Below are 14,947 nucleotides of genomic sequence, written 5' to 3' on the forward strand. Positions count from 1 at the left end.
TCACAAAAAAATAAATAATTAAAGCAGGAACCTGTTTAACTTAAACATTTCTTAAATTTGTAAAGCAATTAAAACTGAAACGCAAATGAAACTACTGGTAAGGTATTCAGACAGTAAATAAGCCAGAGTGCAAGCCAGACTAATCAGGCCTGTGCAGAGGGCTAGTTATTGGTGATAAGAGCTGCAAATGCAACCTGCTGTTATGGCCTGCTTTTAGCCACAACATTCACTAGAGCAGCACTTAAACCTCTCATCTGTAATATTTTTATTGGAGGTCGTAGTCCTTTTAAAGCTAAGTATAATTGTAAAAAATGTAAGCTGGATGTAAACTAGATTGTGTTTTATGGAATGTGCAACTGAAATCTTCTTAATAGGAGATATTTCCTAAACATTTAGCAGCCCAGAAAGCAATGATTATAAGCTAAAAATGCACTGCAGGGTGAGTAAACACCGTGAGGAGGCCCACTCTGAGACCTGGAGGATTCAATATGAACAGACCTCCTGGAAAGATAACAAAAAGGCATTTCTATAATTCATATAGATCTGAATGACAAACACGATGACTCTCCCTATAATGTAGAATTATAAAACTGTTAAGCTTCTAGAAAAAGAGGAAATGCACAACAAAAACCCGAGTCATCCTTCTAACATGTTCTTTAGTTGTAATATTTTTCTCTGGTTGGTCCCCAAACATTTATGCGCCTTAAAAAAATCCTACATTTTGTTAGATTATAATCACAGTATTGTAATTTTTGAGAATTTTATGTGATAGACCAACTGAGTGGTGTACAATTGTGACACGAAAAGAAAATTGACATGCATATTTGTATTCAAGCTTCTTTGAATCATGAATACTTTTCATGCCCATCCGTCAGTTTCCCCATCCCTGCTGAAGAAAAGCGTTCCCACAACACACTACCACCGACATGTTTCACCGTGGGAATGGATTTGCTTTACATTTATTCTGAAAACAACATATCCTTTCGCTTTTACTTTGTAAATATGCTCAATTAATTCCATTAAAACACATTAAAATTTGTTTGTAGTGTAAAAAAAAAAAAAAAGGGAAGATGATCAAGTGGTGAGATTTTTGCAAGTCACTCTAAATAAAGTACAGCTCCTGAGGAAATGCATCATAAAGTTACCTGCTCGTGGATTTATAATGGACATAAACAAAACTTATGGTGCATAATGACAACTGAAAAGGAGGAAATTTTAGTTCTAATTAAAGAAAAACACATTCAAGAGGTAATATAGGTTTTATTTATGAACACAGAACAAATTGGATCTGTACATAAAAATTGCATTTCACCCATATAATTAATTATCAAAATATTTTTAACTCCATTAAAAGAAAAACAGATCTTGTATTTGATTTTAAAAGAGGGAAAAAAAAATGTGCCGTGTTAGAAACTATTAAAAAACGGTAAAATCTCAAACTACTTAGAAATCTAAAATATCCAACTGTAATGCATTAAAACAAACTGGAACCTGAACTCTATTCAAAATTATTTGGTTGAACTTCATTATTACATTTTCTCGACTTTGCAGGTAAATTGTACGTCAACAACACGGGTGCTACGGAACAAAAACCGCAAAAGTAGAAATGTCAGAACCTGTTGCTAGCTGTAGCACCAACCAAAGCGCGTTTGTCCCTCGGCTGTAAAACTTTGGGATGTGATGGGAGGCTACTCTGGCAGTAGCTCCACTAGGCACTGTGTTTGAATCCCTTCCAAGTTTGTGACATCAGTAACTTAAGAGATGACATCAAGTACCTCGAATATCATTGCTTTGAAAGAAAGTTGCATCAGAAGCCATTTTCACACACTAATACACAAAACACAAATCTTTGGGGGGAAAAAAAAAAAAAAGGAAAAAAATATATATACATCTCATTCTCTGGCTCTCCTAAAATCACCAACTCCTCAAACAGCAACAGAAACATCAGAGTGGCTCTGTGAAAAGGGAATGCCGTCAACTAATGTCTATGCTGCCCTGAGTAACTAAAGCACTTGTGGTAGCTGGGAGGATTCTAACAATCTCACCATACTACTGAGGCATTACTTGTGAATAAAAACAGATTATAACAGGTGTGACGGGAAAACCTTTGCAATCTTGACAGACTGACACGCAACCTCAACAAGGTTTATACATAAATCCCCATTTACATTCTTCAAATGCCCTCTTCAGCAGCACTAACAGCATTCTGCTTCACTCCAATAAGCTGTGCCCGACACTCACAAATGAGGCTTTTATCCTTAAATAAAAGTCCACCAGCAGGATATGGTTTGAGTAGACAGTAGCGAGAGAAAGAAATTGGTTGTTTGTAGATGTTTAGACCGAGTGTCTACAGAAAGTGTGCCTCTCATGCTTTCGAAAAGCTGTCGACTTTCCTCCAACCCTAAATGCTTTTTTTCCCCCCCACCACAGTCAGGTCAACATGCCATTGCTGGTGATTCAGATCCATCTGACTGTTTGTCCAGCATAGCACATGACTTTTGAAGTATGCAAAATTTTGTATTATGCAAATGCAAAGTTTGCTGGGTTTACTGTTGTTATTTTTTTTGTAAAGCCTGATATAAAAATGGCAAAGCAAAAGCAACAATTTAAAAAAACAATGCTAATTTCAACGGTGACACGTTTGAGTTTTAAACTCTTTGAAATCTTTCCTTTGACTTTTTAACATTTTTCTCTCGATTTAGAATGACTAATTTAAAATTACTCCATCTCCCGTTGCACAGATTATAGATCGTATGTTAGAGTCGGCAGTGTGAAGCTATAGTTGCAGTCTAAATACAATTTACAATTTACGAAAAAGCTGAATCCTCTTGGCAGTTTGAGTGAATAAAACACCTTACATATACTTAAATACTAAGCTCTTGGCTTGATCAGGCACTGTGCTAGTAGCAGATCAGATTCTGTTGTTCACTGATAATCACTTATTTCACAACGGTGATGCCATTTACACCATGTCAAAATATCTAATTCTTTGCAAAACAAAAAAAAATATATTTCTTCCACACAGAAACCATCGCTGGCAGTGCTCAGTGCAGATCAGTGTGTGTGTGTGTGTGTGAGGAGTGCATTTAGGAGTCCAAGTTTATTAGCAGCTCTTCAACACCGATGTTAAATGTTTCAATTAATCTATTTTTTCCCCTTAAAATTTGACATGTTTCAGTGGGATGTGATGTTTCAGTGCCAAGAATTGCAACTAATTTAAACCTGAAAACCGGTACGGGAATTAAAATATCAGTACTGTCAAAATCTAAAGAAGATAAAACAAGCATGATGGTAAGGAGGCTTTGGAGAAAAACAAAACAAACAAACAAACAAAAAAGTTGACAAAAACATTAAGATCCGGCAGCAGATGTTTACTTTGCTAGCAGAGGTCCAAAAGGCCTTTGAGAGGTGTGATGTAGTCTGTAAAGCACCTTGGTTGTTTTTTGGGCTGGGACGGAGTTTTCAAAGCTGAGATGGTCTTAAAAACAACAAACTTCAGGCTTTCTCATCCTGCCCTGGAAAATGGTGGTGGTGATAGGAAATGGGTTGCAAGTTGGTGACATGACCAATACCTTTGGTCACGCCCTCCCTGAAGAGCAGCTTAGCCCCCACCTTCAAATATTCAGGGTGTTTGATGAACTTGAAGAGAACCACTGCTTTTTCGCCTGTCCTCAGCTCCTCCTGCAGCACAGCAATATGGCAGGAAGAAATAATGAAAGCAAAGAGCATTATTAACAGAGGCAATTGGTCGTTACAGTATAAATTGATTTTTTTGTTCCTCCTGTGCATAAATAAGAGTCAAAAAAGAAGTAAAAGAAATAATTTTCACTACCTCCCCCCTCTTGTTTTTTTTTTTTTTACAATTTATAATAATACTTTATCAGTACAAACACATATTATTTACATATTATGAATGTATTTACATTTGATGCACAACTCGGCTACACACCTTCATCCCTCCTGGATTACTATGTAATATATTCTTTTTTTACCATAATCACCTCTTTTTGATTGCTTTTTAAACACTTCTCAAAATAGCTTAGTGGATTAACTAACCTTGCCATAAACAGCTTCCACTGTGGCGGTCTGTCTCACATTTCCAATGTGCACAGTAACCTGGAAGCCTTTGTGGAAGGTCTTGGCATGGAAAAGCAAGACAATCTCAGCCTCAAACATCCAGCAGATAGTAGGATCCATCTCTGGGCTCACCATCACCATACCCTGTCAGTGGCAAATCAGAATCATCTTCAAATACAGCACTGCGTTTATTGCAGCGACTGACACAAATCTTTGTAAACTAACAAAATGATGTATTATTACAGTAAGCAGCGCGGAAAAATCAAACGTGAAAGATGCCTTTCAAACAAATCGCACACATGTAGGGTCCCACCTTGCGTAATAGTGAGCGGTCGAAGTTTCCCAGAGCAAGCGTTGCAGCCTGGCCCGCCCTGAGTACCCTGCACGCCGAGCGGTTTCTTTGGATGCTGCCAACGGTCAGCTTGTGGAACTGGCCCAACTCTGTGGGCCCTACTACAAGATGATCCCCCTCGCGACATATTCCACTGAACGACCAGAAACGAAAAATACGGTTCAGGTATTGTCCTTAGGACGTTTTGCTTACTTAAGACGGGCATCTTCCCAGACTGACCTGTACAGAGTGCCTCCTACCACTGTCCCCACTTCTGGAACTGTGTAGATCTCATCCACCTGAAGAGAAGCCCACAGTCATAAATCACGCATGCATGCACCAGGGGGAATGTGTGTATCGCAGCCAGCTGGTTACACATTTGCAACGACGTTGGACTTACTTGAAACTCTGTGAGCTGTTGCATAAGCTCCTCCTGCTCTTTGCTGTTGCTGAGGGGAGGGATGATGTTGAAGAAGACCTTGAGCATGTCTAAGCTTTCACCAGTCACACTGGATAAGGTGAAGATGGGTGTGATGCTGCCAAGGACAAGACAAACATCAAAGTTGATTCCCATTTTCCAACATCTGTTGTAGCTGGTAGCATGAACTACAGATGAAACACAGATGTGACAGCAAAAGAGAACAAAACAAATAGGGACATCTGGAGTCCCACCTGGGCGACTGTGCGAACTGCTGTGCTGCTGTGACTGCGTCGTCGGTGCTGCCGACAACCATGGGCACTTTGTTGCAGCCCGGCTGTTTCAGGACCCGCTCGAGCTGCCGCACCGTGCGCTCCACAGTGGCTCGGGTGCAGAGGTCCACTTTGCTGATAACAATGAAGATGGGGACCTTCAAGGCCATGGCGAGACCCAGATGTTCTCTTGTCGTACCGGCTGAAACAAAGCGAGGAGAAGTGGGACACGGTAGTTAAGTAGTAGTTTGTCTTTCACTACTTTCAGCTAGTTAAGGTGCTCTTCTGTTTAGCAAACAAGCAGAAACCGATTGAGGGCATCTGCAAGGCTTGGAAGAATTTCCTTTCCTGTCCAAACTATCTAATTATCCAGAATAAAAAGTTACAATCCCTATATGTACAGTAACTTCTAGCCGAGATGGCAGTGGTTTGTCAATGATGCCGAGTTGTGTTTATTTATAAACAAAGTTGAAACCTATACCAAAGTCATATACGCAGCAGGGTATTTCATGGGTCTGGTATTGCTCCAGACTTGTTCCATGTTACTAAAGCACTCCAAAGTGCTGTTACAAGCCAGCAGCCACTTAAAATACCCCAGATCTCTTGTCAGTTCTGCAGCAGTGAATAATTTGTAGTACATGCTGGGCAAACAACGACAGTTCTTTATTCCTTAATTCAATTCTGACTGCAGCTCATATTTATAAACACGATAAGTAAATCATTCCTGAAAGTAATGATGATTACTGGCCTTTGACCTTCAGGCTTGCCACCCACGACCCAATGTGATCCCAATGCTTTACAAGGATCCATTACTCTGTTTCATAATTAAAGCTGGAGCTCATGTTCTGTCCCATCTACGGCGTAGTTAAGATGGTGTTCCTTCTTGACCTCATTTTAGCTGGAGTTTCTCGTTTTAGAGCAGACGTAAACACATCGACAGATACAGTGCAACAATTTAGAAAAGAGCACTGCGTGCAAATATGGTTAAATGATAAGGGATGCACATAAATATAACCAACAACACTGGACGGTCGATTGGACATAGGTATTAAATTTACATCCAGAGCAAATAAGAAAATTTCACTCGTTTCACTCAGATGCTCAGCTCTTAAATATGATCTCTGCTATTTGCAATAGGAACACTCAACAGGTTTACCAACAACTTTGTGTGATTTTTACCTTACAATTCTGCTTCTGTAACTAGACAGAGTGTCAGTAAAATCTACTTACAGCTTTCTCACCTGTGTCTGCATTTCTAGCTAAATGCACGCCTTCAACTAAACACGGAGACACTGTGCCAACTTCCCTGTCTGTGTAATTAGCATACCAGCTCAGGTTTCACTGCGCTTCTTTCCTGGGTACGTGCTTCTTGCTGCAAGTCTAATTGCTTATAGTTTAACAATATACTGATACATAATTTACAGATATTGATGCTGTGGTAAAGTTTAGGATTATTTTATGGCTGCTAAAGCTGAATCTGTATTTTATTTATTTATTTATTTTCTTTTGTCGATTTGTTTGCAGGAACCCGATTTGGAGTAAGACCAGACGCATAACTATGTTCTGTGTGTCAAATAGCGTTTTTTTTAAAATCGATGCTGCTGGAGATATTTTGGGACCAGCAAAGATGTGGCGGCTGGAAGCAGAGATGGGTGTTGGAAGGTGGATATGTTATGTAAGCTCAGATACTACATATCTGCAGTGTCATACATAACAACTCTGTATGTGTGAGTCGAGTTATTTTTAACTGCGACACGGAAACTTGCGTTAACCACGTAGCAGAGCTACTCTTTACTTGAGTTACCTGAACAAGTCATGAAAGTTCAGCGTACATTTTTAAATGTATAAGAATCAAATGACTGTAAAGCTTAATGAGCATGAACGCACCGATGCCAGTGTTTGCGCTAACGACAAGCATGGCAAAGTCTGGACAGTAGCTGGTGAGGCCAAAAATGGTGGTTTTCAGGTACTTGTGGTGACCGGCCAGATCTATGAAGGTGATCATTTTAGAGGCACTCTCGCAGATCTCCTCTGCAGTGCGAGACTCGCTGTAATTTACCACCTAGGAAAAAGCGAAACGAGATATGATTCTATTTCATGATCATGCTGCCTATTGCATTTTAGTCTGATTAACGAGCTAAGGTAGACATTAGTAATACTCTTGATGCTGGTCGTTTCTCACCTCTCCTTTGCTGTTGAAGCCGAGGATCTCAAAGCTGATGCTTGACGTGCGCCCAGTCTGGATTTCATGCAGGTGCCTGAAGAGGTTGAGTCTCGCTCTTCCCCGTCCGTTGTCCAGCTCACCTTGTGTTAAAACGCCCAACAGAGTGGACTTACCAGAGTCCACGTTACCCAGGACTGCCACTCGTAGGTCTAAGAACTGCAGAGGAGGAAGAGCAAGGGATACGAGTTAAAAAGAAACGGTCAGATAATAATAAAGTAAATAAATAAACGAAAAGTTGATTTAAAAAAAACAAACAAAAAAAAAAAAAACAGCATGCGTTTCTAGAAGCTGAACTAACCTGCTGATCATCGGGGACCTTTCGTATGAGAACTTCAGCGATCTTCCGAGGAACATCAGAGTCGTATTCGACCTCTCGTTCTCTGAGAACTGCAATGTCAGCTCCCACCCTATTAAAAACAGTTGTAGAAAAAAAAAATTATAGAACTGAAATTTCTATCAATTTGTATTACATTTGTATTACATATATTTTAGTCTGGACAGCAAAATGTTGTTTGTGTTAAGGGCAGCAGAGGATTGAGTGACGCGCTCATCATTCCAAGTACCGACTGTGCAGTCCAGCGGGGATAAAGTTACGATCTGGATATGCTTCAGCGGATCAGCTGTAGCCTCCGTAAGTCTATGTGCCCAAGGATAAAGTAAGCAGGCTATACTAATGTACTAAATGTTCAGATTATTATCATAACACATTACATGGACGTATTTCAAGGTGTAAATGCAAGGAAACATCAGACTGTGAAAGAGTGAATAAGGTAGTATGGAGAGATCCTTCTTACATCTCGTCCACTTCCAACCACAAACACAAGATCTTACTGAAAATTAATGCTTTTTGGACTGACATACAATATGTGACATTCACACGATGCCCTAGTAAAAAAAGTTGAGGGCCAAAGGTCGCACAACAACATATTATTGCCCGTCTGGTTATGCAAGCATAATAAAAGCATAGAATAAAACCGGCATCCAGGACTCACTTCTCGGCCAGCCTATGGAGTGTTTTCAGCGACGCCCTCATGTCCTCCTCCGACAGTCCCACCAGCATGCCATTGTCCTCGACACCTATTTGATAGACGGCTTCGCCCCGACCCTCCTGCAGTCGCCATTTCATTTGTGTTGCCAGGTGCTCAAAGCGGTTTTGTGTGGGGTTCACCAGCTTTAGCTAAAAATGACAAAAGCTTTAGAAATTATTGCTGGCCTTAAAGCCAAGCTGTAAAAGTAAAAAAAATAATAATAATAATAAAATCGAACGAGTTGTTGAACATTAGTAGTATTAGTATTAGCAAATGTACAAACTAATATGTAAAACTTAGGTTTAGTGTAGGACTAGAGCAAATGTTGAGTTACTAAAAATAATCCTGCTAATCCACTTGGCTGTTGTGTTTCCACAGAGAGGCTGCACCTGTGATTCTTCTAAAATATTTCTCTGTGAGACTTCTAGCTACGTGATTGTGAAACAACAAAAAAAACAAGTGTTGCCAATTACATGGCTGTCGTACATCAGTCATTTTTGAAGCATTTGGTGACCTGCTCCGGTTTCTCTAAAACCAAAACATAAAACAAGTTTCTTGCTTACCTTGTATTCTATGTTTCCCTCTTCAGCCTGAGAGACAGGATAGTAAAATAAAGAGAGACAGAAGAGGAACAAATGCTGTCAAACAGAGAACTGCAACATTTGTTCAAAGATAAAGAGAAAACCAACCTGACTGAATGAGCAGAAAACACCGGGCTGTGAATAGGCTGGCAGTGACTGCTAAGCCACAGCTGCCCTTATTATACACATCTCTTCTATACCATTAGGAGCAATGTTTAAAACCAATGGTAATTAAAGTCAAGTGCAATTACTTTATGGGACAAACATTTATTATTACTGAAATACTTCTCGTTATAGGTGTTAAAAAAAGGAAGGGAGATGGGCGCAAATACAGAAAAACAGATTAATTTAAAGTGTAACCTGTTTGCTAATTTAACTTTTAGGAATATCTAGAAGTCTATTAACTCCGTGTTATTACACATAGGTATTTGTTGTTTTTTATTTGTTTCAATAAAGTCACTGGGAGCTGTATGAGTTGATGTATTTGTCCCAACGAGTGAATGTCGGCCAAGCTTTGCACTTCCGCCCCCCTTATTTACAAACACAGCTGTTCCTCTTTTAGGCTAGCTAGCCCCACTGCTAGAATAAATAATAATAAAAATAATAATAATGCAAAAAAAAAGATAAAAACCATTAATTGCAAAATACAACTCTATTATATAATAAACAATGAGTGAAAATTTGGTCACTTTGACCCAACATAGACCGCTCAGACGTTCTCTTTTGTTCACTACGTGTCACTAGTTTCGGATAGGAAAGTTAGCCATACAGGAAATAACAGAAAACATTAGCGTTTCTGTGCAGTGGAAGCCAGAAGGCACATATTTCCTGTTTGTTCCTTGTTTTTCTAGACTTCTTTTGTGTTTCTCATATGACTTTATTTCGAATCACTTAAATGTACTTCATAGATTAGCATCAGCCTTACCTCTGGGGGTAGATATGGTGTGTTATTGCTCGGTTTGAAGTTGCGAGGAAATCGAGTTCTTGCTTTCTTGTTCTTTGCACCAGTCTTTTTTGAGACAACCCCGTTGCCATTTCCTGGCTTGTGGTTAGACGTAGATCCCTGAGATCCACCGGAGCCGTGCCCGCTTGCTGACCCAAATAACTCCGAAACCCGCGCATCCATCGGCTTCTTTAGGACCGAGCTTGCTAGCTTACCTCAGCCTGTCTAAATATGCTGCTGTAATATGGAAAAAAAAGCTAAAAGCATCTAGGCCAGGCATGTGTGAGCCTAGATTTTAATAAGGTCACACTTCTGATTATCGATTACATTCTCCACAATATTAGCAAAGTTTCGGCTTCCACCAAAATCTTCAAATCGAACAATAACACTAACCCCAGCCCTGAAGTGCTGTATCCTTTTAAGTTTTCAACTGCCTACGTCACAATACCAAAAGCGTTTAGGGGCGCTTGATATAATAAACCGTAAAGCGCGAGTGAGCGGTTCGTTTTGTTTCGGCTTCCACAGTACTTTACATGGGTTAAACTCCGCCCGGCTAACTGGAAAGATTCACAAAACATTCTCAGATAGGTATACCGTGTTGCGAGGCTTTGCATCAGACGACACCGGAAAATACCTTTGTTTACAAGAGATTATGAAAGTTACAGATGATTTTTACCAATAAATGGCAAAGAGAAACCACATTAGTGACCATAGCAAAAAGTAAATTTGAAAACGCTGTACATTATGCGTCATTTCTTAATTTGGGCTTTATAAGGGTATAATGACATGGTAATATGTTATGAATTTTTAAAATGCTTTAATTATGTAAATGAAAACGAATATTTCTCACTTGAAGAATAAAGAATAAGAACTATTTATATTTAAATATATCTAAAATGTGCGAATAGGATTTTAGTTAATATGTTTATAGGATTAGTCGAATTAAACTCCCCTGCTGAGTATCAAAACTATTGAGCAATACTTTTTTTTTTTTTTTTCTAAAGCAGTGTCTTAGTGTGAGGACAAAGACGTTATATCCTATATATCTGAAATTGATCCATAGTAGACACTGTGTTGTTGAGGGTGGTGAGGGGAGGAAGCGAGGTGGGTGTTCTTTGGATGTCCACCTCATTTCCACTGTAAAATGAGAGGCATCAGGTTTATAAGATGTAGCAAAAACAATCACAATGGCAGGTGAGTTAAGGTCGATGCTGGGATTGTCAAGGTCACATTATTCAGTGACCCAACCCTAGGAAGTCTTGACTCGTCTCCCTTGGTGGCTTCTATATCCATTAACGCATGAAAACTAAAGCAAACCTATGTCAGTGTCAATAGAAAGAATTTCAGCGATGATGGCATTTGACCAAATGACAGGTTGTGTTAATGACTCATTCTGCCTTACAGGATGAGTCACTAATAATATGCAAGCCAGTCATATTTTGAAAACAACTTTTGGATTTCACAGAGAACATTTTATGGATAATGTGAAAGACAAGGAGGTGGAATTTCACTAGAATGTGTTTTATTTCACACTCTCGGGGAACAATTGATAGGTAAAACAACAAAAGTTTTTCATGGCTATATAAATCAGACGTTGTGTGAGAGCCAACAATGTAATAATATTCAAATAACCATATGAAACTGTAAAAAGTAAAACCATTGAGAAATTTGCCACCAATTTTTATGTTGATTATATGATAGTTACTGTTTTTTAAGTAGAGTAAGTTATATTTGATTGCTTGCTCTTTTGCTTGTGTTCAAATTGAATATAATGTTTGGTGTCAATGATCATGTGTCTTTCCTGTTGTTTACAGTTTGATGGTTTAATTTATTATATTGTTTTACTGTATATATTGTGTATACTGAGTTTACAAGTACTTTGTTTTTAACTGCCACTCCACATTCTGCCACATTCTTGTTAGTGAAGAATGTATGAAATTTGAGAGGGCCAGCCTACTCCCTTGAATGAGATGAATTATGGCATTCGTGAAACTCAGTTCTGATTGGTCACAAATCCTGTGATGTTGAAGCTCAACCCATCCCTTCTTGACTGAGAAGTGTTTGCAGATTTTTAAGTCCTTTTTTTTTTTTTTTTGCAGCTTTTCCCATGCTCTGCATTCCAACTCAAAACTTCTCTGTAGCTGTTCCCTTTTGCCCACCATGAGTCCCTTGGTAAGCTTGCTCCTTGTTGGACTGCTTCACCAGACCACGATGGCGGTCCGAATGGATAAACTAGCAGATCGCAAGATGTGCGGAGATGCAGAATGTTCATGTAAGTCAGAATATTACTTACAGAGCTGTTAATTATATAGAATTGTAAAGCTGAAACTGCACTTGAATCAATAATCAAATGGCACATAGTTTATGTAAGTTGTGTTTTGTCTTTGCTTCATAAGATGTTCTTTCAATGGCCACAGCTGTGGATGACTTCATAGCTCCTGACTGCAGATTCATCAACATAAAAAAGGGTCAGATGGTTTATGTGTATTCTAAACTCATACCACCAGATGGCGCTGGAGTCTTCTGGTATGGAAGTGTATGTGCATGTTTATTGAAATCCACATATTAGCAAGCTACACAATTAATTCCTCTTGTTGCCAAAGATATTATAACTTATTATATATTTTCACTTGTAACAAGTGCTACAAATAAATAAAGGTGTTTGTTTTGTTATTTTTGTTTCAGTTTAAATATACAGTAAAATATTTGCTACTGTACATTTAGACTGCAATGTTGTGTTTTCTGCCAGGTGTACAGTCAGCGGTATGTGGACCAGATGGGTAGAACGGGATATTTCCCTGCAACTGTGGTGAAAGAGACCAGGACGTTTACAGACAACACAGTTCGGAAGCAGACCACTGTGAGTGTCTGTCTTTCATTTAAATATTTCCTGTTTGTTTTTGTGAATATCTTGTGCCTTTAACCTAACCTTTTGTTTCATTTTTAGGATATGGACTTCTATTGTGATTAGTGGACAAGAGACTGAATACTCTGGAGTTCCCCTTTCAATGTCCTGTTTTTTTTATTTTTTATAAAGAGCACTCATCTCTGTCAAATTCATACATCATACAAAAATAATTTGATGTATTGCATTTAGGAAGACAACTTCAGATTCTCCTCTCTTTGTAGCACTTCTTTCCACCGTTGCTGTTGACACAAAAATGTAAAGATCAAGCTATTTTTTTTAAATAATAAAATATATATATGTCACTTCAAATGAAAAACAATAAAGGAACATATTTATTTTTAGAGATGGGAATTGGGTAATTTTCTATTTCTGTCACACTGTAGATACATTATAAAATTCAAAATGCCATAATTAGCATTAGCACAGACAATCAGAGAGACACAAATGTTAACTCAAAAATTAAATCTAATAGTAAGTGTATAGACATATGTTACAAACATTTATTGTGATACATAGAAGAACTACACAGGCGACAACTGGAGCAAAATAGAAAACTAAAGACTGGCAGATGGGAGATTCAGACAACAGAAAATAAAGTAATAATACTAATTTATTAATCACTTCTTAATCCATATCCCACATTACTTCAGCTTGCTGACAAGAATTCAATGGTTTGTTAGAGGTCATTAGTGACTGAGCAGCAAAATAAACACCATACGACACAGCAAACACTCCAGGTTTCTCTTTAATCCATCACCTGAAAGGGAGAAAGAGGACACCACAACTACCACCATGACAAATCTACCAAAAACACTCTACCTAAATGAATAGGCTGTGGAAAGAGCATTAATCAGAGAAGCAGCCAAAAGTCCCATGATGAGTCTTGAGGGGCTGCAGAGATCCAAGCAAGAGGTATAATCAGGGAACATAACATATGCTGCCTGTGCGCTCTACATGTCGAGTCTAAAATTGTTAAGAAGAAAATCAGTTTTAAGCCAAAATCAAAAATTGTTATGTCGTAAAATATTGGTGACACGACAAACCCATGGAAGAAGGTGCTCTGGTTAAATGACCCTGAACTTTTTGGGCTACAAGCAATTGAGATTCATCTTGGAAATTATATTCAAAGAAACTTCCCTTTTAGTCTGATTTAAACTGAGCTATTTTGCAAATAAAATTTTGTGAAAACTTTTGATTTATGGGTGTGCAAAGCTCACAAAGGTGTACCCCAAGAAAAGAGACCAATTGCTATATTAGCAGTGTAAGGTGGTGCAGCAAAGCATTGACTTAGTGTGATGAAATACACATCTATGTATCACATTTTTATAAGATATTGGTTTAAAGAAAAGGAACAAAAACTAGTAGAATTTGTCTTCCGTGGCCCAACTATGCTTCCATTTGTGTTTTTGAATAATGTATAGCCAGAATAAATTACATTGAAGCATCTGTTTTTAAAATAATGAAATGTAGAAAAGTTCAGAGAGGAAGTAATGCTTTCAGAAGGCACTGTAACACAAACTGTATAGAAATAAAACAACATCCCTATAGAAATCTTTGAAAGCTGCTTCTCATTTTGTGACTAATTTTATTTTCCTTTAAAACATTTTGTATGATTTTTTAGGTTTTTTTGTTTGTTTGTTTTTAGTGTCAGAAGGTTTTAAGATATATAATTATCCTTTTCCTCTGATAATTACTTATCAACTTGTTTGAGTGCACACATGCACCAGCCTACCCACACATGCAGCTCAACAACAACCATCATGATTAAACACAGCCTGACATAATGTTGCTGTTCAGGTTGTTCCCGAATGACGATTAAATCTCTCGTTTTATTGGTATCTTGTTTTTGTGTGTAACAGCACCAAGCTAGATAGGATCCTGAATATAAAACCTTAATAAAACCTCCCCTAGCTGCATCAGTGGGTGCTAAAAAGACAATCTTCTTTCTCTGTCATATCACAAAACTTTATGTGACAACTGCTTATTCTCATTAGTTTCTACCAGCATGGCTCGAGGCACTCTTGGAAGGGACAGCTTATAGGTTTAGGAAACAGGGCTGTCACAAGCAGTATTGATCTTCTCCTGTTCCCTTTCTGTTGAAATCAATAAACTGCATTAAACGTCCTCCCACAAAATGTCACTCTGCAGAAACACACCTGAGGCAT

At 38.4% G+C, this 14,947-nt stretch overlaps 2 protein-coding genes across 3 annotated transcripts; one reads left to right on the forward strand and one right to left on the reverse strand.

Moving 5' to 3' along the window:
• Positions 1-1,246: 1,246 nt before the first annotated feature.
• Positions 1,247-10,389, reverse strand: gtpbp2a (GTP binding protein 2a). 2 transcript variants are annotated; one of them, XM_007545274.2, is made up of 12 exons: positions 9,857-10,389; positions 8,914-8,940; positions 8,315-8,499; positions 7,621-7,729; positions 7,281-7,478; positions 6,986-7,160; positions 5,081-5,300; positions 4,809-4,944; positions 4,649-4,707; positions 4,391-4,562; positions 4,057-4,221; positions 1,247-3,681 (listed from the first exon to the last, which is right to left on the reverse strand). In XM_007545274.2, the coding sequence occupies exons 1-12, from the start codon at positions 10,055-10,057 to the stop codon at positions 3,496-3,498; spliced, it is 1,833 nt and encodes a 610-aa protein (XP_007545336.1). In that variant the 5' UTR covers positions 10,058-10,389; the 3' UTR covers positions 1,247-3,495. The 2 variants fall into 2 exon arrangements, with proteins under 2 accessions (XP_007545336.1, XP_016523412.1); XM_016667926.1 differs by having other exon boundaries at positions 8,315-8,515; positions 9,857-9,904.
• Positions 10,390-11,397: 1,008 nt separating this feature from the next.
• LOC103133515 (otoraplin) lies at positions 11,398-14,120 on the forward strand. Its single transcript, XM_007545275.2, has 4 exons — positions 11,398-12,146; positions 12,271-12,410; positions 12,624-12,734; positions 12,822-14,120. The coding sequence occupies exons 1-4, from the start codon at positions 12,035-12,037 to the stop codon at positions 12,843-12,845; spliced, it is 387 nt and encodes a 128-aa protein (XP_007545337.1). The 5' UTR covers positions 11,398-12,034; the 3' UTR covers positions 12,846-14,120.
• Positions 14,121-14,947: the final 827 nt, after the last annotated feature.

The sequence above is a fragment of the Poecilia formosa genome, unplaced genomic scaffold (genome assembly GCF_000485575.1).
Source record: "Poecilia formosa unplaced genomic scaffold, Poecilia_formosa-5.1.2 Scaffold12, whole genome shotgun sequence".
Lineage (NCBI taxonomy): Eukaryota > Metazoa > Chordata > Actinopteri > Cyprinodontiformes > Poeciliidae > Poecilia > Poecilia formosa.

Coding starts and splice junctions, on each gene's coding strand:
- gtpbp2a (XM_007545274.2), bottom strand. CDS start 10,057: ATGGATGCGCGGGTTTCGGAGTTATTTGGGTCAGCAAGCGGGCACGGC. Junction 4,563..4,648: donor GTAGGAGGCACTCTGTACAG/GTCAGTCTGGGA, acceptor CTGGTCGTTCAG/TGGAATATGTCGCGAGGGGG. Junction 4,222..4,390: donor ACCGCTCACTATTACGCAAG/GTGGGACCCTAC, acceptor TGCCACTGACAG/GGTATGGTGATGGTGAGCCC.
- LOC103133515 (XM_007545275.2), top strand. CDS start 12,035: ATGAGTCCCTTGGTAAGCTTGCTCCTTGTTGGACTGCTTCACCAGACC. Junction 12,147..12,270: donor CGGAGATGCAGAATGTTCAT/GTAAGTCAGAAT, acceptor TTGCTTCATAAG/ATGTTCTTTCAATGGCCACA. Junction 12,735..12,821: donor CAGTTCGGAAGCAGACCACT/GTGAGTGTCTGT, acceptor TTTCATTTTTAG/GATATGGACTTCTATTGTGA.